At 29.2% G+C, this 20,924-nt stretch overlaps 2 protein-coding genes across 3 annotated transcripts; both read left to right on the forward strand.

The window, feature by feature from the left end:
- The first annotated feature begins 7,896 nt into the window (after positions 1-7,896).
- Positions 7,897-13,077, forward strand: LOC137807841 (calmodulin-binding protein 60 A). 2 transcript variants are annotated; one of them, XM_068608665.1, is made up of 7 exons: positions 7,897-8,675; positions 9,001-9,079; positions 10,187-10,239; positions 10,398-10,885; positions 11,334-11,494; positions 11,899-12,102; positions 12,194-13,077. In XM_068608665.1, the coding sequence occupies exons 1-7, from the start codon at positions 8,602-8,604 to the stop codon at positions 12,773-12,775; spliced, it is 1,641 nt and encodes a 546-aa protein (XP_068464766.1). In that variant the 5' UTR covers positions 7,897-8,601; the 3' UTR covers positions 12,776-13,077. The 2 variants fall into 2 exon arrangements, with proteins under 2 accessions (XP_068464766.1, XP_068464767.1); XM_068608666.1 differs by having other exon boundaries at positions 11,899-12,065.
- A 3,852-nt stretch (positions 13,078-16,929) lies between these two features.
- On the forward strand, positions 16,930-20,103 carry LOC137807842 (LIM domain-containing protein WLIM1-like). Its single transcript, XM_068608667.1, has 5 exons — positions 16,930-17,422; positions 18,500-18,596; positions 18,683-18,723; positions 18,862-18,951; positions 19,682-20,103. Exons 1-5 carry the CDS (start codon positions 17,285-17,287, stop codon positions 19,928-19,930), a joined length of 615 nt encoding a protein of 204 aa, XP_068464768.1. The 5' UTR covers positions 16,930-17,284; the 3' UTR covers positions 19,931-20,103.
- The last annotated feature ends 821 nt before the right edge of the window (positions 20,104-20,924 follow it).

The raw sequence follows: 20,924 nt of genomic DNA on the forward strand, positions 1-20,924 counted from the left end.
TTTATATTTTAGAATTGATGATTAAAACTTGACAGTTTATTAAATACTATTAGATATTAATATTTTTTAATTTCTATAATAATATATAGTTTAATAAATATAATAATTAATTATTTTTTATTTTTTATTATTTTTATTTAAGAATTTTTTTAGTATATTTTTTAAAAAAAATCGGTTATGGATTGAAGTATGTTAGTCCTCTTATTTTATTAGTTTTTTTTTTACTTATTAAAAGAAACTATAATCAAAAGTTAAAATTTCACAATTATTAGGAGACCCCACTTAAATGAGGCAAGCACCAGGTCATGTATTATATTTATCTTTTTTCTTAAGATTATTTTGTCAAGTTTAATGAAAAAATTATTGTTGGCGTATTAATAGTTTTAAAATAATTATTATAAAATTTAATAAATTTATTATATGTCATGATCATGGTTAAATGATAAGATAAAGAAATTATTTATAGTGCAATCTAGAATACATTATAAAGAATACAAATTTATTTTTATTTAATTAAAATTCACAAGAAATAAGTTTTTAAAATAATGTATATAATAATAATAAATAAATTTCTCTAAATACATACATATATTTGAAAATATAAATTATAATTTTATTTATAATAACAATTTAAATTGTCATATAAATTTAATTTTACTTATCAATAATTTCCTTATATATATTGACGTCTAATTAAGGGGATGGAAAAATAGAAGAATTTCACTGTGTAAGAGTATATCAGTATTTTGGATATGTAGTTCATAATTTACACACAATTCAAAGACAAAAACATAATCTCAAATATTTTGATGAATTAAGAGTAAGTTTTTACATGGAGTTAAAGTTATATAATACATAATTAAAAAACGCATTATCTTATTTGGTTTGATATCCACCAATTCTCTAAATTATAAGGCAAAGACTTAATTATACTCTTTTATATTTTAAATATTATAATTGTGTAACTTTAATGTTAAATAATTATATCCATTGAATTTCCGAAATGTGTGGTTTATGATCAAGTTGTAATTGAGTCAATTTGTTCTCAAATATTACAAAAAATTATATTTTGTTGTCCTTTGAGTTTAAATCAATGTTAATTTAATCTTCAAAATATTTTATTTAATTGATTCTTTTATATTATATTTCTGTATTAATACTGCTTAAAATTTGTATTTGATTCAACTTACTCTTTTAAATTATTTTTAACATTTTGTTAAGTTTACTTTCGCTTCCAGCTTTTAATGATCTAGAAGATGTTTTGGTACTTAGTATGGATATATAAATTCATAATGAGGTGGTTGGAAATGTTCAGAAGGGTTTTGATGACAATTTATAAATTTTGTTACGTACTAAAAGAGTTTTTATACAACTCAAAGACTTTACTCAACCAACTGAATAAAAACATTTTAATTAAAAAGAGAATAAAATATCATAATTTCCAACTTTGTATGTCAAGTATAAAACTTGGATTAAAATGGGGACAAGGAGTATGAAAAATCAAATGAAAATTTGAACTATCTTAAAAGATAAAAATATAGTTTTGTTTAAACTTCAATAACCCATAATACATTTTTAAATAAAACCTTTCATATTATTAGACATCATTATGCAACTTAAGATCTCAGATACCTTAAGTAACCACAATCATTTGTCATCATATAAAAAAAATATTATTAAAAAAATACAAAAATACGGAAGAACTAAACCAAAACTCATATATTAACAAAAATGATACATATTCATAAAGAATTTTAAGAACATACAAGACGAAAACCTATTATACCAATGAAAAGATTCTTTATGAATAAATTCTAAATTAGCCAACTTATCAGTACACGCATTCCCTTCACAAAAAATATGAGTAACCATAAACCTAATTTTTACATAGTAATTAAGACAAGTATTCCATCGATTACAAAACATCCAATGTTTGTCCTAGTAATAAACGCAACACAAACCAAAACAGAATTACACTTCAACCAGACATAATAAACCCCATCTTTTGAACTTCCAGACATAATAAACTCCATCTTTTGAACTTCCAGACATAATAAACTCCATCTTTTGAGCTTCGTATGTATAACCTATAATACATTGCAAACTAAATTCGTAGTAAAAATATTTGCACTTTTTTTCCAAATGTAGTTTGAAAAGATTGTTAGGATTTATAATTTGAAGGTGGAAAAACGTAAGTTTGTTTATTGTTGTCGATTTGTGTTGAATGAAGGATGGGGAAAAGTAGTACTTTTTGGAGTGTGGCATGCTTAATATTGAAGGAATGAGTAAAATATGAATTAAGTGGAAACAGTGATGTAGGAAGGAAGATTCCGGGAAGATGAAAACGATAAAAAAGGTTGACCTATACCTTACGCTATATTAATTATAATAAGACAAATACTAATTATTTCCACTATCTTCCTTATTTCATCAGTAATATCACGTTTCACAAAACGACATTAACTCTCTTGTTAATAACTTATAACTAATCACAACTTAAATACAACATTTTAGGTTATTATTATAACATCATGACGTCATCTCCTCCACATATAAGGATTCATAAATTGCTACGCTGTCATCTACAAAGTTTTATTAGTTATTAAGTTTTAATTTCTGTTCAATTTTAGAGGACATTTTTTTATTATTTGTAATAATTTTACTCATTTTGAATAAAATTTACTTATATAAAGATACATCTTATTTTTTTAATAAAATATTTTTTTTTGGAAAAGTAAGAGTGGTAGATGTTTATATGAGAAGATACACTAACTAAACTTATCTTATTTTTATTTTTCGTACGAAATTTTACAATTTCTAAAATATTTAATATATTAAATTTTAATTTATTTTAATATTTTGTTTGAAGATAATTTAAATATTTTAAATTTTAAATTTTAAATTTTGTTTTTGGATAAAGTATTTCAATTATCTTTAAACTTTATAAACTAATAATCATATAATTCAAAAAATCAATATTTATAAAAAAAATCGATCTTTGATGATTTTATTTTTCAGTTAAAGTGTGTTAAGATTTATTTAACGAATATTTATAAATTTGTTTTTTAATTGATATCAAGTGATATTATTTTTGGTTGATGTTAATCATAATTATTTAGGCTGATGACAATTAAACATTTTTTATGAGGTTGATGGTTTAAGTTATTTTTTTTACTTTATAATTAAAGTTGATTAAAAAAATTTCCAAATTTACACCGAAAAAAAATCGTTGTAGTTAATATTTACAATTAACATATAAATCATAACAAACTATTGAAAAAAAACATATGTATCAATGATAAGAAAATAATTATTGTAAACATTAATAAAAAAAATATCATGACACACATTGACAAAATTCAATCCACCTTCGAAAAAAAATACTCATAGACATTGTCTGAAGAAAATTCTTATTTATATCAAGTAAAAAGTAGCAGTGGTTTAAAAAAAATCTAACAATTTAAATCGTAAAATAAGTTTTATTAACCTCATAAAAAAACCTAGTTTAAATTAATTGAAAAGTACTCATCCAATTTATCTTGGTCAAATCAAACCCAAATTAAGTTACAGAAAAAATATAGAGAAAAAAAAACTTGAATTTGAAAATATAAAGAATTCCAAATTCTTACATTTTTAGGTAGAATTTAAAATTATCTAATCCTAAGTAAGTTTGTTCTTCAAATGAAATTCTAGAATTTGAATTTATTTTGAATTTATTTTGACTCAAACAACATACTTTATCATAAAACATTCAAATTTTTTTATAAAAATAAATTATACTCTTAAAATTCTATATCCGAATACATTACTTTAAAATATTAATAGAATATTTATATTGAAGTGTAAAAATATTATCCAAAAATGAAAGTCAAACATTTTTCCAATAAAGTCATCATCTTTAATTTGATAAAATTAACTCCTAAAGTCATTAGACCTAAAAAAAACAAATAGACAATGACTTGTGAGATTGTCTTACCACTTTCTCTCACAAATTTGCATAATATTTTTTGTGTCTCAATTAAGAAAATATGTACCTAATTCTTATCATAGTTCGAAACTTCAAGAAGTTCAAATAAGAAAAAGTTTATCTTTTAAAAATAAATTGACCAAAATTGAGAATTATAAGATAAACAATATTGTGTGGTAGAAAATCAACATGGTTAAAGAGATAAATATTTTATATTAAGAGATAGAGTTTAAATTAAATAGAGAGTGAATATATATATATATATATATATATATATATATATATATATATATTTTAAAACATATTTATAAATATGTTAAAAACAATTAATTGTTCATTTATTCTAAAATTTCATTCTTGAAACCTAGATATACTATATATGTATTTTCTTTAATATTCAAGAATAATTATTCATCATTTTTATGATTAAGTTCCTCATTTGAGTAAACGATAACACGAGGAGATCAAGATAAGTCAATAAAAAATTTTGATCTAGTTAATTTTTCATTTCTCCTATAATATTTTATATTTATATTTTCCTTATTATAAGAATGTGAGTTTTCTATTATGCTATGTGAGCATTTCTTTTTTTTGAAAATATTGATTGAGAGTCGAGTCATTACTTGAGCAAAAACTCAAGAGATGACAATTATTACATGTATAACACTATCATTCAAGCATGTGTTCAATTGATATCTCAATAGTGCAATTGGTCATCCAATAGATACTCCTTACTTAAGTCATAATTTAACATTTGAGTGAGAAATGTCAAAACAAATATTTTTTTCTCTAGATTTCTCAACATTTAGTTGATAAGTGGTCATTGAAGTGATAAAAATAGTCTAAGATTTGAGAATTTAAAGTTCCTAGCTTGTTATCTTGGATAATGAATTAGTAGTTATGAATTTGAGAATGTATGTGAATATTGAGCTCTTTTTGAGTTGAGAGTGTGGAATGTATTTGATATCTTGATAGATATGCTTTATTTCACTAACTCATTCTTGTGCTTATTTTTTTGTAATTGTATGTGAGATGTGAGCAAATAATATACGAATGCGTGAAACAATACCAGAATAAAAAATTATAAATTCGATGTAAATTATTGTCCCTACTAGATTAAGTAAAAAAATTAAAATCAAATTGGTCTTTTAAATTTAGAAATTAAATAATTATAGTTAAAACCTTGATTGCTAATTAGATACCAATTTAGAAACTATTTAACAATAATATATTTTAAAATGGTTTTTAATTTAGTTATTATTGAAACTAATTATTTTGGTATCTAAAAATTGGTTTCTATTTCATGATTTTTTTTGTAGTGTTTGTGTATATTTTAGATTATGTAATATGGTAATTCTCTATATTACATAATTTAAAATTAATTGATTTTTTTAATATTTTTGGATTAGACAATGCAGAATTTGTATTAGGCAATTTAGAACTTATTTCTAAATTAAGTAAAATATTTTGAATAACCATCGTGTACAATGTAAATTTAAATTTTAGATTATATAATTTAGAATATTTTTTTTAAAATATTTTAAATTACATAATCCAAAAATTAATTTATAATTCGTGAGTATTTTTCATATTGGTAAAATATTTAGAAGAATTTTTTTAAAGAAAACATGTTCTGAATTACATATGAAGTAAACTTCTAAATGGGTTAAACCTGATGTTCTACCATTGAGTTTTTAAGAATGTAACTATTTATAAAAGGTTTAAATTTTTCATCGATAAGGATTTACTTGACTAAACTTAAATTAGTTAAATACCAAATATAAAGTTACAAATATGTTAACTAATATTAATTATATATATATATATATATATATATATATCCTAAAAAAAGAGCAAAATAAAATAGGAAGCATATAATCAAGGTAAAAGAAAATAATTTTACTTTTAACACACAATCTTCGTAATTAATTTAATATTGAATGCACAGTTTAATTAAATGAGAACAATTTATTTATTTTTAAAAAAAGTGTGAGGTGTTGTTGAGAACAAAATAAAACAGCACACGTGACGGGAATTTAGACACAGCAGCATACCGAATCCAGTCTTCTAAAAACACAATTCTGTGAGCATAATGTCTCCGAATCAAAGTCCAACGTAGTTTTGCACTTAATCTGTGGGTCTCACATATGTTACTGTTTTCTTCTAAACACCTCAAAGTAGTTAACATATCAGCACTACGTCAGAAAATAATAAGTTATCATACCATTGCCCAACACTGCAACCTTCTTGTCAATGAAACAAAAAAAGAAAACAATCTTACTTTCATACATTTAGGCACAAATTTGACTAATCCAATTTATCATGCCCAAATTAATTTACTAGCTTTTACGTGTCGACAATTTTGGAGGTTAATAAGTGAATTATTTGGTAAGGTTTTAAATAATTCATGTACATATAATAAAATTGCGACGTGTTTCTCCAGCCATGATATCGAACACAATTGACTTTTCACCGTATATATTAACAATTAATGCACCCATACACTAAATTTCATAGCTTCATTAAGTTGTTTGTTGGATGCACTTTTTAAAAATAAATTTGTTATTTTGAATCAATTTTGTTCTTAATATAAGAAAATAATGTATACTTATTTTAACTTATATAAGGTATAAAATATTCTGATGAGAAATTGTTGTTAGTTGAGGTGTTATTTAAAAATGTTAATATGAAAATTTTTGTAAAAAAATTATTTGTAAAGATAAAGTTAGTTTACTTATGATTTGTATTCTTAGGTCATGCTCACATAAATTTACACAATATTTGTTTTTTAAATTGTATTGTTTTACCTCTGCCCTTAACCTATGATGACATGACTTTGCCTAGGCATGCCTACAGGAGATAAGTGTATGTTTCCTTTTCGCTGTCCAGTTTTCGTTAGGTCAGACACAGATCAAAAGATAAACCCAACCCTCGTTCCTTATATATCCAACTTTCAAACTCAACTTTGTTAAGATTATGAGTTATAATAATACAAAATATTATTTCAAATAATTCTTTAGTTAATATAATTAATATATATATATATATATATTATGAAAATCAAGTTGATTTTAAGTTAAATATCATAATGTTCTATAAAAAAATTCTCAACAACCAAACATACTAATTTATACTTTGTTTGGTGTGAGCATTTTTATTATACTATGCTCTTCAAATTCAACAACCAACAGCCATGATTATGTGTCATTGTGTTCGTTAGTTGGGAAAAAAAAAACTTTTTAAAGAGGAATTAGTTTGGAAAACTTTATCTGTACAGACTTTTATAAGGAAAATATACGAAAATAATAATAAAACATATTTCTTAATTTAGGTATGAGTTAATTTGAATTTAAAAAAATATTTTCACGTTTGTTCAAAAAATTTATTTAGAAAGATTTTTCCAAACTAGACCTGTTTCCATTTTGAACTGTGGGTAAACATAGAAAATAAGTACTATGATCCTCATAATGAAATGTATTTAATAATTCCAAATAAAAAATAAAGAACTTTAGTCATATGAAAGGAGTTAATTTAAGAATTAGAGTATTATAAAGTGAACTTTAAGCATAACTCAATCTCATAAAATCAGGCTCAAGAGGTGAGGTTTGTACTCACACATTCCTTATGCTGAGAGTGACAACTCGTGCGTGAAATAACATATTATGGGTAGTTCGATAACGGTCGATAGCGGGTGTCCTGATAAGGACAACAAACACTTGTTAGGATAGACTCGAAATGACTCTTTCAAATATCAAATGGACTTTAAACCTAATTCAATTTTATAAAACTGACTAATGATGTGAGATTTGCGCCCACTTATATATAATAAATTGTCTGAATCTATATAGTCGATGTGTAATCTTCAACGTAGAGTTTCATCTGTAATTGAAGAGAAGAATAAGAAGGTATGAGAGAGTGAAAAAGAGTTTGGATTTTGTTTTGCTCTGTTGGTGTGGAAGGATAGTTATGAGAAGGTTTGAAGGAGAGGGATAAGAGAGGTTGGAAACGTATATCACATATACTTCACTCACGGGAAGCGCGTTGAAGGGGATATTTATGTGTTGCTGCTGCGGACCCCGTTTTACCAAGTCGTAAAACGCGCTTATAATGGACCCCACTGACTCTCCCTTGGCCTAAGATGTTATTGTGCTGTTCCTTCTTCTTTCACCTACTTTAACTTAATAACCGTTTCCTTCTTCTCTTCCCCTGACTCAACTCAATCATCACACAGTGATGGTGGCGTTGTCGCTGTTTGCGAAATCCGAATCCAAAAGTGGCAGTAGATGACGAGAAAAGTTGAAGGCAGAGAAGCATCCCAGACGCAAACAAACTCGGACAATGGTTAGAAACATGACACGCAAGTACTAAAAAGTGGAACTACGAGAAGGAGAGAAGAAGAACGCACGCTGCGCTCTCTAACCCCTTTTATCATTTTTTGTTTGGACCTTACCGCTGCTTTTCTTGTCCTTTACCGCTTCCTCCATCTCTCCCCTGTCGTATCCACACACTATATATGTAACTTTCTGCTTCCTTTCTTCTTCCTCTCTATCTTTCACCGCTCCCTGTCGCCGCATGTTGCTCGATTTCAATACCCAACACCGCCGCGCACCCATTTCTTCTTTATTCCCTCACCCATGTCGCTCAAGCGCCGCCCCGATGATGGCAAGACTCCAGACGACAAGCGGAGGAAGCCGCCTCCTTTCTCCAGGTGCGTGTCCCACTTGCAAACTCCCCAATCGGGTTTTTCAATTCCCGCTCAATGCGTCTTCTTTAGGTTCAATTTTATTCTGGGTCTCCCTGTTAAAATGCTCGCGTGGGATCAGGGACTTGCATGTGTTTGTTTAAATGTAGCGCGAATTCGACTCTCTTCTTGATTGTTTAACCTGAAATGTATACTTGAATTTATGTGCTGCTATGGATTGTTAAATGGAAAAGGCAAATCAGACTCACATGAAATTTGTTGAGTACTATCATTAATTAACGGAACTGTGAAGTTTTTCTTTTTGACTTTGATTGTAATGAATAATGTGTAGTGTGGTGCGTGACGTGATGAGATTACAATCACTCGGGCATTTGCTGGAGCCAATTCTTGAGCCATTGGTTCGTAAAGTGGTACGAATTTCACCCGTCATATTATTATGGATTAGTTGCTTTTATTTATTCCATTTTCTTTTCTGTTTATGCTGTTTCATGGAGTTGTCATATGTTTATTAATCTTGGGCGTTTCTTGGTGGTTTGTGGACATCATTGTGCTTCTTGAAATGATTAAATTCATTTAGTGAGACGATTTAAGTATTGCTTGTGAGTATCACCATGGGTTGCAGCCTGCAGATAACTTGTGTTGCATCCACTTTATGGTGCCTATTGTTTTGGCCGAACACCAGGTGTCACCATTCCCCATTGTGGACAACTTCAGACTGCTTTCTAATCAATCCTTTTTCCATGTAAAAGCATCTGAATATTAGTTCTATGGTATGCAGTGACATTCGGTGATTGGATTTTGAGCATGTTGTGTCACAGCAGACTCACAAACCAAAGATATACTTTAGACCTACTTTGACTGGTTTCAAAACCTGTAATTGGGCTTAAATAGTTTTGATGTACTAAAACAAGTTTGGAAATATTTAATTTGATAAAATTGAGCTACTCACCTAGTTTCCTAGACTTGTCTATAATCTATAAATAAAATGAAAAACAAGGAAGCGTGAAGGGGAAGAAAACACTTGAAGAACTTCCCTGGTTGAATTTGTGCTCGTGCACTTATCCCCTAAGATGCCAACCTTTCTTTTTGGTCTTTGATTGGGACGATCATGTGGAGGACTTACCAAAGATGAATTTTATGCCTCCATTATTTATTTCCTGTATCGGGAAAGCATATATACTGATTTACACAAACAAAATACTCGTTGCTTTAGGTTATGCATTTCATAATTTAACCCTGCACCCTGCTTATTATATTTGTGAGATAAATGAACCAACAAGATGTAGTCGTGTTCATATTTTGCTATGAGTGTTAATTCCAGTAATGCAGCAAAACAGAATTCCCTTTCTAGGACATCAATGTTATGAATAATTGTATGTGATTTTTTAAGGGAATTCCTATGTTAGTTCTCTCTCTCTTCTAAGGTAGCATGCTTGGATTTTGATCCTGTAAATGTTAGTTCCACTTTTACTGATAGTTGATGTCAGATACCAATCAAATATGTGATCTCTTTACAGGTTAAGGAAGAAGTTGAGGCAGCCCTAAAGAGGCATTTAACCAGCGTGAAACAGTAAGAAATAATCTCCTGCTGATTATTTAAATTCCAGTATCTTGGACATGGTATTGAGCTAAAGGAATGTACTGGGAAAAAAAGCTGTAACTGAATGATTTGAAGTTGTTTAGCTTGACTGAAGTTGTTTTTTATGCATCCTTTTTACTTGTTTTCAGGACCTGTGGAAAGGAGTTGCATACTACTGAATTAAGAAATTTGCAACTGCAGTTTGAAAACAGCATTTCTCTGCCTGTCTTTACAGGTGGTCGGATTGAAGGAGAGGATGGCTCTAACCTAAGAATAAGTTTAGTTGATGGTCTAACAGGGGAGGTTGTCTGTACAGGACCTGAATCGATGGCTAAGGTGGAAATTGTAGTTCTTGAGGGTGATTTTGAAGAAGAAAGTGATATTTGGATGCCCGAAGAGTTCAAGAGCAATATTGTGAGAGAGAGGGAAGGAAAAAAGCCCCTTCTTACAGGAGATGTAATTTTATATCTTAAAGATGGTGTTGGTATGATGGGTGAAATTTCGTATACAGATAATTCAAGCTGGACAAGGAGTCGCAGGTTCAGGCTTGGGGCAAGAGTTGTGGACAACTTTGATGGTGTTAGAATAAGAGAAGCAAAGACAGAATCATTTATTGTCAGAGATCACAGGGGAGAATGTGAGTATTTATATCTGTTTAGACGTATCAAGATCTAATGTTTGCAGAGGCTATCAAAATTTACCTTTTAGACTAATTTTGAACTCTAGACGGCTGAGATGTTTATGATATGGAACAAAAAGAAACATTGAACAACACAAAAATTTATGCATTTGACATAATGTCGTGATGGGTTTGCTTAACTTCTTTTTATGTCGAGAATGTAGTAACAGAAAACCAGGATACATGCTGTTTACTGGTCCTGATTTTTTAATCTGATTATCCCATGATTTTCTTTTTGGTGTAAAGCATTCTGTATTTCTTTTTGGAAATGAATTAGAAGTCTAAAAAACTAAGCCCCTTCATTACAGTAAATATATATAATAGAACATATTTGGGTTTTTCGAGTCACTTGTCAAAACAAGAGAGGAATTTAAACTTAGTTTGAATGTCTGATTTTTGTCTGCAGTGTATAAGAAACACCATCCTCCGAGTATGTCTGATGAAGTTTGGAGACTGGAAAAGATAGGCAAGGATGGAGCTTTCCACAAGCGTTTGAGTCGGGAAAAGATCCTCACTGTTAGAGAGTTTCTCACGCTTCTCAATCTGGATCCAGCAAAGCTGCGCAGTGTAAGAATTTAAAGTGTTTATTTACTTGCAAATTGATTTTATAGATTGTCATTTGAAGGGTTTTGGCAATAACTTTCATTGGCACAGTGTAGTTTTCACCAGTTGTGTTAACTGTCAAGGCATTTAGATTAGATTTGTAATTATCAAGTCAGAAACCTCCTAGGTAATAGATTCATACATTGATGAGGACATCCCATTTGTTCCTGTCACGAGCTTGATTAGGCTCTATGGGAGAATCATTATATAAAACATATATGATCTTATTCTCATCCTCTTATAAAAGTAAACCACTCCTTTGATTAACCAAAGTTCTGAATGTTAAACATTCTAATCATTTCTTAAAATAGTCAAGTACTTGGTTTCACTTGGGCAAATGAATAAATTCATTGCTTGGAAATGTGCAGATACTGGGCACTGGGATGTCTGCAAAGATGTGGGAAGTAACTGTGGAGCATGCTCGAACTTGTGTACTTGATACAACTAGGCACGTGTACTTCCCCTCTAATTCTCAACAACATGGGGTGGTCTTCAATGCTGTGGGACAAGTGACTGGACTGCTTTCTGAATGCGAGTATGTCACAGTAGATAAGCTGTCTGAAACTGAAAAGGCATTTATCCCTCATCACCTATACTACTTGCTTTACTCTTTCCTTCTCTTATTTCTCTTTAACAATTAGCAATATGATTTTCCACCATCAGGTTGAGGCTCAAAATACAATTGCCACTGCATTAAAACAAGGGGAGAAATATGCAACTTTTGAAGATGAAGATTCTCTCATGGATGGGTCTTCACACTTAACTAATGTGCTTCACTCCCCGAGCTCTCCCAAGACTGAGGGATCAAGTGCCAACAAGCTCTTGGGTCCCCAAAAGACTGGAGGATTCAATTACCCCCAAGCAAGCGCTTCTTCTCCGGATATCATGTCATCCATTTATTCTGTTGGTGGAACTAGTAGCTTGGATGACTATTGCTTGCCTAATTTCGATAGCATGGGCCTTAGATATGATCAGACCCTCAGTTTTCCAGTCCAAGTCTCGAACTCTTTGATCTGTGACACTGATTCAATTGCTCATGCTTTTAGTGATGAAGATCATCTGAAATTTTTTGATACTGATCTTCAATCTCACGTTGAAGCAGATTTACAGAGTGCTGTTGATAGCTTCATGCACGCACGTTCTACAGCCAATGGTGGTGCGCAGAGGAGATGGAGAAAGGTATGCAACGTCCTAAAATGGTTCATGGTTAGGAAACGGGGAAACCAAATACAGGTAAGATTGTGAAGAATATGAAAGTTCAGTTAGTAATGTACATTGCTCATGAATGCGCCAAAAAATCATTCTGCCCTTTTTAAAGAGAAAAAGTTATGGTTTCTCTTAAATGTAAATACATCTGTGCATTTGTTCTTAAAGCTTTCCAGATGTCATAGAGTTACTCTATCCTTTTGTTATTAATTTTGTAAATACGGTCAGGAGAGGATTTATGGTTGTTGGCAGATGCTTAGTAATTTCAAGATCCACTTACCTTTCTTCTGGATCATATTTTTGTAAGCATGTTGTCTAATAAAATCAGTTTTTCCCCAGAATCTTGGTTCACCATTAAACTTTATAAAATGTTCGCACCCAACCTACTAGCTCAGATGTGGTTCAGTTGGTTTTAAAATGAGCTTGTTATTAAAGTCAAATTTGATGTGATTTATTTGCCACTATCTTTTTGTTATAAAGAACTTGATATGGCTTCGAGAAAAGCTTCGAAATCGAGTGTTGTGAACAAGAAAATAAACATAGTTTTGTCTGTAACTAATTTACTAGATTCAAAATGACTTAACTGTGATTCAAAATTACATTTGATTTTGGTGGAATTTAGTGAAAGAAAATTTAATGAAAAAAATAACTATGAAATGCGATTATGGACAAGATGAAGGAAATAATGAAAAAGTTTGATATAACTCTCTACACGAGAAATATACATTGGTTGAAAAGGAGTGTGTCATTCACTCATCAATATTAACATTTTGCAATTTACTGGAGGAAGGAATTGAAATCAGGTCCTAATATATATATATATATATATAACAACGACTAACATAAAAAAAAAACATAACAAGGGCTAAATACAAAGTGGTAACAAAATAATAAAACTTACCATATCTAAAAGGATGAAACAATTATCTCTAAATTAAAACAAAATCAAATTTGAATTGAAATATTGAAATTATAATGAATTAGTTAAAAATCTAATCTAAATGAAAAAGAACAATGCTTTACTAGACTTGTGAGTAAAAGTGAATATTATTCTTTATCATTCAAAGAGTAGAAGGGTCATTATTTATATAACTTTGATCGCGAACACTATGGTTATGGACATTAGATAAAAATTGACTACTACAAATATGGAAATCCTTCCAAGACAATCCTAATGAAAATAAATTAATCTAATTAAATTTCTAAAGAAAACAAAGCACATTTTGTGTTAGACATGTTACATACTTCCACCCATAATTGTGAATAAAATCTTAAAATCGTTCCATAAGTAACCTATTGTTTAGAAATTCAGTTGATTTTTTAGAAAAAAACATGTTATCTCTGTAAAATAATCATGTAACATTCCCTCTTTGAAGTGCTGATTTATTTCTGTATGTTTTTCTCTGCTTGTTAAATTGGATTATGAAAAATTCTAATGTAAAAATATTTTTTAATTACCAAAATATGATATTTTTATTATGGAACTGTGGGTTGATTCATGACAATAAATGTAAGCAAAAAGTTTATTTCTTCAGTAAAAATACAAGAAATTGAATACAAGAAAAATACAAAAAAAATACAAAAAAATGGGCGTATGAATGTTTTATAAGTAGTAATTGAATACAAGAAATTTATAACAGCTTATATATCCCATTGAACCAAAGACTACGTTTTAACAAAAAATAATTCACTAGGAATCTTTCTCTAGGTGTATTTTAAAGTTAATATAAACAAATATTTAATGTAGATTATTACTGATTTAACCAATTATAATAAATAAAAAATTGATCAGCTAGTCCAATTGTGCTCTATGTTTTTTCCTTTTGAATTTATTTTTTTAAAATTCGATCTTTTTTCCTTTTTTTTAGAGAGAAATATGTATTGCAATGTAACTTTTCTTGGCTTATTGTTTTTTCTTCTTCTCTGGCTCTGTAGTTATCGACATCAACGAAAAAAGAAGATCGATCTGTTACATAATTTTTTTTAAAAATAATTCATTTTAATATTTTTTTATTATATATTTTCTAAAAAGTTTAAAGATTTATCTAGAAACGAAAACTAATTTGATATCACATGAAATACATATTTAATAGTGTTTTATAATTAAATTCCATGTACTATATAAATATAAAAATTTTACACTGTTAATTAATAAAATAATAGGAGGCTTAAGGTAAGTTCGGAGGCTGAACTGCACTCCCAAATTCTGAGTTGCCACACATCATTCTCTAGTTCAATAGTAAGATTTTTAAAGTTTATCATAATATCAAAGATGAAAAATACCATTAAAAACTCATTTTTAATAGTTTAATAGCATTTTATTTTTTATTTTTTTCATTAAATTTTTTTAAATAAGTTAAATATAATGCATTTTCATTAATTAATAATATCAAAACACACTCACTTCTATTTTTCTTAAAGTGGTACTATTTCTGTAGACGTTAACGCAAAATGCCTTAGCTTCGTATTTAGTACACTTTACAGGAATTGTCAACATCATTAAAGTCACAACAATGAGTTTGAAGAAGTACGAGAATATATGCTTGCAATAATTTAGTCTTCCATTAGCAAAAAAAGAATATTCTCAGTGTTTGTTCTGTACATGAGATTATGTATCATATATTTAAACATTTTGGAACCTTCAAAATTTTAGGATGTTTATCTCAATTTTACTTTTATTAACTTTTGAAGTATTCGTTGAAGTTGAAGCTGCTGATTATTTGCATTCTATGGATTTTGTCTACTATTCTCTTATCTTGATAATGATAGCACCAGCCTCTCAAATAAAATTCATAAGTGATTCAAAATCAAACATATCTAGATCATGACGGTACCAGGGTCTCAAATAAAGTTTAAAGTTAATTATTTTATTTTTTAAAACAACCTCTCTAAACAACTATAAATAAAGTTATTCAACTTCAAAATACCTAATGATGAAAATCACTAATTTTTGCTTACAATTCTTAAAAAGAAAAAAAGAGGAGGCGCCTCCTATGATGTTTGATTACACTGGTCAGTTAAAATGACGGGTCACTAATTTTTGCTTTCAATTCTTAATTTGTTTGTTCATCAACCACACCTTTTTGACTTAATAATAATAATAATAATAAAAGTGAAAGTCAGATATTTCGGCAGGACAATTTTTTACAAATTAGTTTTTTTTTTTAATTAACAAGGCATGGTCACTGCTCAACATAATTTTTTAACAATTCCCTTCTTATTTGAAATAATTCACTGCTATTTTCAGTGTTTAATTTAAGTAAGATGTAAAGAAAATCATTTGCGATTTGATATGACTTTTTTTATATAATGTTTTTAAAATTAGATCAAATTGAACAAAGTACTAGTTCAAGACTCAATCGGGGGTAGAACAAATATTAATAAAAATACTATAATAATTAAATAACATGTAAAATAATTGTTCTAATTAAGATAGATGACCTAGATGACCCTTAATTGTTGGTCCCTTTCCTGTTCGTCTCCCTTATTTCTTATAGAAAACTTTTGCTTTATTATTCTTTGTAACTGTTTTCTTTCATAGCTTAATTTCTTCATAAATTCTCGTAACCCTCCACCTTCGTTAATTTTGCACTTTATTTTTTATGAAGATTCGGTGGGTATCGTCATGAATTTCTTAGATCGGCCCATGACCTCACAGCAGTGATTGTCCCATGACTTCATAGCCCCTCAGTGATCGGCCCATAACCTCACAGCCCGTCAACCTCAGACATGAGCCAATGAGGCTAAACAGGCCTTCAACACGTCATTCTTACCTTTAGCATGATCGGCTTATGCTTCCCTCAGCCTCATCTTGATCGGCCCATGACCTCACAGTAATATTAAAAAGTGTGATATTATACTTTTATGAAAATAAAATATAAATTTATAGCTTATTAATATTTAAAATATGTCTAAAAATTAAAATAAAATATTTGATCATACTAAATATTTTAAATTGGTATTTATATTTTTAAGTAAAAATTAAAATAATATATTATTAGATAACTTGTAGCTGAACCGATTTAAATCCATCAAAAATCAACTTTACTAATTTTTAAATTCTTTAATCGGTCCAATGTGATTTTGAAAATAAAAGTTTTATGGATGGTTGGTAAGTTTTGAAGGTATATATATATTTGAGATGCAGAAATTAGTGGGAAAAGTACATAAGCTCTCTTGCACCAGATGAAAATGTGAACATAAAACATGACATAAGAGTGAATGATTGAGACATGTACATGGTTATCTGTCTTGGTCGATGGTAGAATGGTCATTTTAGCAGAGGCTCCGTCAGTGCCATTGGTGGCCCAAAGCCGTAATCAGCTTGCCCCAAATCAAATCATCAAACTGGCCATTATGAAATACAGCTAACTTTGTTTTTATTTGTCTTTTGTTCAACTCTTAAATATAGACCAATGGACAATTGAGCATGATCACCACCCGTTTGTAAATTTTCCATTGCAGAATTTTGAAAAAACTACAAGGAAAAAAGAAAGTATTCCACCCTCTATTCAATTCTCCAACTCGGATTCTAAATCACCATTTGAGATGGCATCATTTGCAGGCACTACACAGAAGTGCACAGCTTGTGAAAAGAAAGTGTATTGGGTGGAACAGCTAACTGCTGACAACAAGTTGTACCACAAATCTTGCTTTAGATGTCACCACTGCAAGGGCACCCTCAAGGTGAGACCGAACATAGGATCGTGTTTTTAAATTTTCTTTGCTTTGAATTTGATCAAAGCTTCATTTGAGCTTTCACTCTTACATTGGTAGAATGATTCTTTTCTTTTCTTCTTTTGGATTGTTGATGATTTTTATGATTTAATGCATGGAAAGTGGAGACTTTTAGGAGGACATGTTGCTAAAGAGTACCTGCGAGAAAAAAGTTGTTGTGTTTCCAGTAATAATCATACAATGTGAGTTGAATCAGATATAGGAAAAAGTAACATTGTAATCATAGAATTGAGGATTGGAAATAAACCAGAATTGATTATATGTATTGGATCTTAGAGAGAAAGGTCTAGCGTGAATAAGAGATAGAGATACATAATACATTATTTGCTTTAACAAGGAGAATGTGGCGAATCCATATCGTAAGTGTAGAATAAAAGGATATTCTTGTTGACACGAGTTCTGATGAATTGGTTCCTATTTCTACTTCATTTCTTTCAGAGTGTTTATCACTCTTCTCCAGATGTCATTTCCATCTTTAGACACGAGGAAGGAAAATCCTAATTTTCACAAAAGGAATTTCAAGAAATTTAAGCAAATTCACGTGGTTGACTGGTAGAATACGATTACTTTGTGAGGTTACATTTTTCCTTTATCTGATAAACTTTCTGTATCTTTCATGAACAGCACTCCTGGTGGTAATCTCAGATGCTTTATTTATATTTATCTACTAATAGTAATTTAAGAATTCGCATTTGGATTCTGAAAACATACCATTTATCTAACACCTATTTTCTTTTCCATGTCTGAGATTTTGATGCACTTTACTTAATTCACATTTCTATTTTAGTTTTTCTTTTTTCAACTTTGAATCTATAAGCCTCTCTCATCAGACACTGACTTGATCTGTGGATGAATTTTTAGAACCATGTGACAACTTTCTATTCCATATTATTTGTTCAAAAATATCACTTTTGAAATAAAAAATTATTTATTGTTTTCTCAACAATATTTTCTTATTTATTAAACATTAATTAGAGACAGAAAGAGGAAACACATTTATCTTGTTTTTATTCTGCATCCCTGCAGCTAGGTAATTATTGTTCCTTTGAGGGTGTCCTATACTGTAAGCCCCATTTTGATCAACTGTTTAAGATGACTGGCAGCTTGGAAAAAAGTTTTGAAGGTGAATTAATGCTATATATGCAGCTATTTCTTTTAAATAAGTTATTGTTTTCTCCTTTCATCTGACTGTTATATTTATGTTTGTAGGTATTCCAAGAATTGCTAGAGTTGAAAGATCTGCTGATCAGGTTTTTACACATTATTAATACACACCCAAAAAAAACATTTCTATCCTTAGGATTCTTATTTAGGATTGTAGATAAATGCATTCTCTACTTGTCAAAAAAAAAATAATTCCCTCTGTATTGTCTCTGGGAATTCCACAGGTCCAAACCAACAACAAGATTTCAAGGTTGTTTTCTGGAACTCAGGAAAAGTGTGTTGTTTGCAAGAAAACAGTGTACCCTATTGAAAAGGTATATGATATAGTTAGCGATATTCAGATCGTCCCATAAATAAACATTTCTCTAAAATAAGTGTCTTTAGAAGAAATGAACAATTAAGAATCTGTCTACTTAAACTTTAATAGATTAATATCATGACAGGCTTTAAATTAAATTAGCAGTAGATACCTTCTTAGTGCTTACTTTAAAACCAAATTCACTTTGGAAGATGATTATCCTAGTTATACAAAATTATTACCTTAATATTATTAAATATGGAAGTAGCAGTAGAAACATAAATATCAATTAAAACAGAACCATTATATGATATTTTTTAACCCTGGTATAATCAACTATAATGAAAATAGAACCATGGTATCTTGTGGTGGATCTACGATCCTGACTTAGTGGAGGTGATTTATTTACAGATAAAATTTAATAATAATCATCATTATACATATAAAAATATAAATGTTACAATTTTAAAACATCAAATAAATAGAATGCATGCTTTGCAATTGAAACACACAAAAATAGGAGACAGTGGATTCAAATAAAATATATAAAATTAGAGAAGATAAATAAAAAATGTTATAATTTTTTGAAAGTCAAATGCACACACATTCATAGGTCTGGGCTCTTGGTATCCCAAGATATACCCCAGAAAAGAGTGACCATAAACAGCATAATGAAAAACATAGTGTGAAGTACCTTAAACCAAATTAGATCATGCCTTTGACTGATGACAGAGTTATTTCTTCAGGTGGCTGTTGATGGGAAATCTTACCACAAGTCTTGTTTCAGATGCACCCATGGAGGTTGTGTGATCAGTCCATCAAATTATGTTGCCCATGAACATCGTCTTTATTGCAGACACCACCATACTCAGCTGTTTAAGCAAAAGGGAAACTTCAGTCAATTAGTCAAGCATGAAAATCTCCAACTCACTACTCAAAACACTACACAATTACATCCAAGTAATGGCAGTGCAAGTCCAGTTCATGACTCTTAGGTTTCATCAAGTGCCACTGTTACACTACCGAACTTCTATTTCTTTCATTATTTATGTTGTAATACTTTTTAGGCAAGCTTGTAACCACAACTTTAAATTTCTTTTGGATTACTTTGGTTATTTAGAATTCAGAAGCTATTCATATATACTTTGGCCAATTACTTCATTTAAAATCCTATTGTTGGCCGCTTCGGAATATTAGAATAAACTTATCCATAATATTTTTAGAAAAGAAAATAAAATTATTTTGTTAATTAAAATTAATCTATATATATATATATATATCAACTTTTTCAAAATGTAATTTTTGACTCGTACACAAATTAATTTTAATGAAAGTTTAAATGTTACGTGAGAAAACAAGGAAAAAAAAGACACAAAGAAAAAGATCATGGAAAAGTTTGTTGTATCATTATGCAAACAATGCTCAGCGCATTGTTTGTGTAAAGAAAAGAACAAAAAGAACAACACAAAAAATACAGCTCATAGGTACACCTTATTCCCTTTCTAGAAAGATCTAGTAAAAACTCAGAAAATATAGATTGGTTGAAATTATTTTGTTGTATTATTCTGCAAACAATGCTCAGAATATATACACATTGTTTGTGTAAAGAAAAGAACAAAAGAGAATAACAGAAAAAATACAGCTCATAGGTACACCTCATTCCCTTTCTAGAAAGATCTAGTAAAAACACTACATAATAGATTTGATTGAAATTATTTTATTGTATTACCCTACAAACAATGATCAGAATATATACACATTATTTGTGTAAAGAAAAGGACAGAAGAGAATAACAGAAAAAAAAAATACAACTCATAGGTACACCTCATTCCCTTTCTAGAAAGATCTAGTAAAAACTCATAAAACAATGTATAATAGATTGGATTGAAATTATTTTGTTGTATTATTTTGCAAACAATGCTCAGAATATATACACATTGTTTGTGTAAAGAAAAGGACAAAAAGAGAATAACAAAAAAAATACAACTC

Source organism: Phaseolus vulgaris, chromosome 3 (assembly GCF_000499845.2).
Source record: "Phaseolus vulgaris cultivar G19833 chromosome 3, P. vulgaris v2.0, whole genome shotgun sequence".
Classification (NCBI taxonomy): domain Eukaryota; kingdom Viridiplantae; phylum Streptophyta; class Magnoliopsida; order Fabales; family Fabaceae; genus Phaseolus; species Phaseolus vulgaris.

Excerpts from the sequence above, each read along its gene's own strand:
- LOC137807841 (XM_068608665.1), top strand. The coding sequence starts at position 8,602 with ATGTCGCTCAAGCGCCGCCCCGATGATGGCAAGACTCCAGACGACAAG. Across the intron at positions 10,240-10,397 it reads CATTTAACCAGCGTGAAACA|GACCTGTGGAAAGGAGTTGC; the intron begins GTAAGAAATAAT and ends ACTTGTTTTCAG. Across the intron at positions 11,495-11,898 it reads ATCCAGCAAAGCTGCGCAGT|ATACTGGGCACTGGGATGTC; the intron begins GTAAGAATTTAA and ends GGAAATGTGCAG.
- LOC137807842 (XM_068608667.1), top strand. The coding sequence starts at position 17,285 with ATGGCATCATTTGCAGGCACTACACAGAAGTGCACAGCTTGTGAAAAG. Across the intron at positions 18,597-18,682 it reads CTTGGAAAAAAGTTTTGAAG|GTATTCCAAGAATTGCTAGA; the intron begins GTGAATTAATGC and ends TTATGTTTGTAG. Across the intron at positions 18,724-18,861 it reads TTGAAAGATCTGCTGATCAG|GTCCAAACCAACAACAAGAT; the intron begins GTTTTTACACAT and ends GGAATTCCACAG.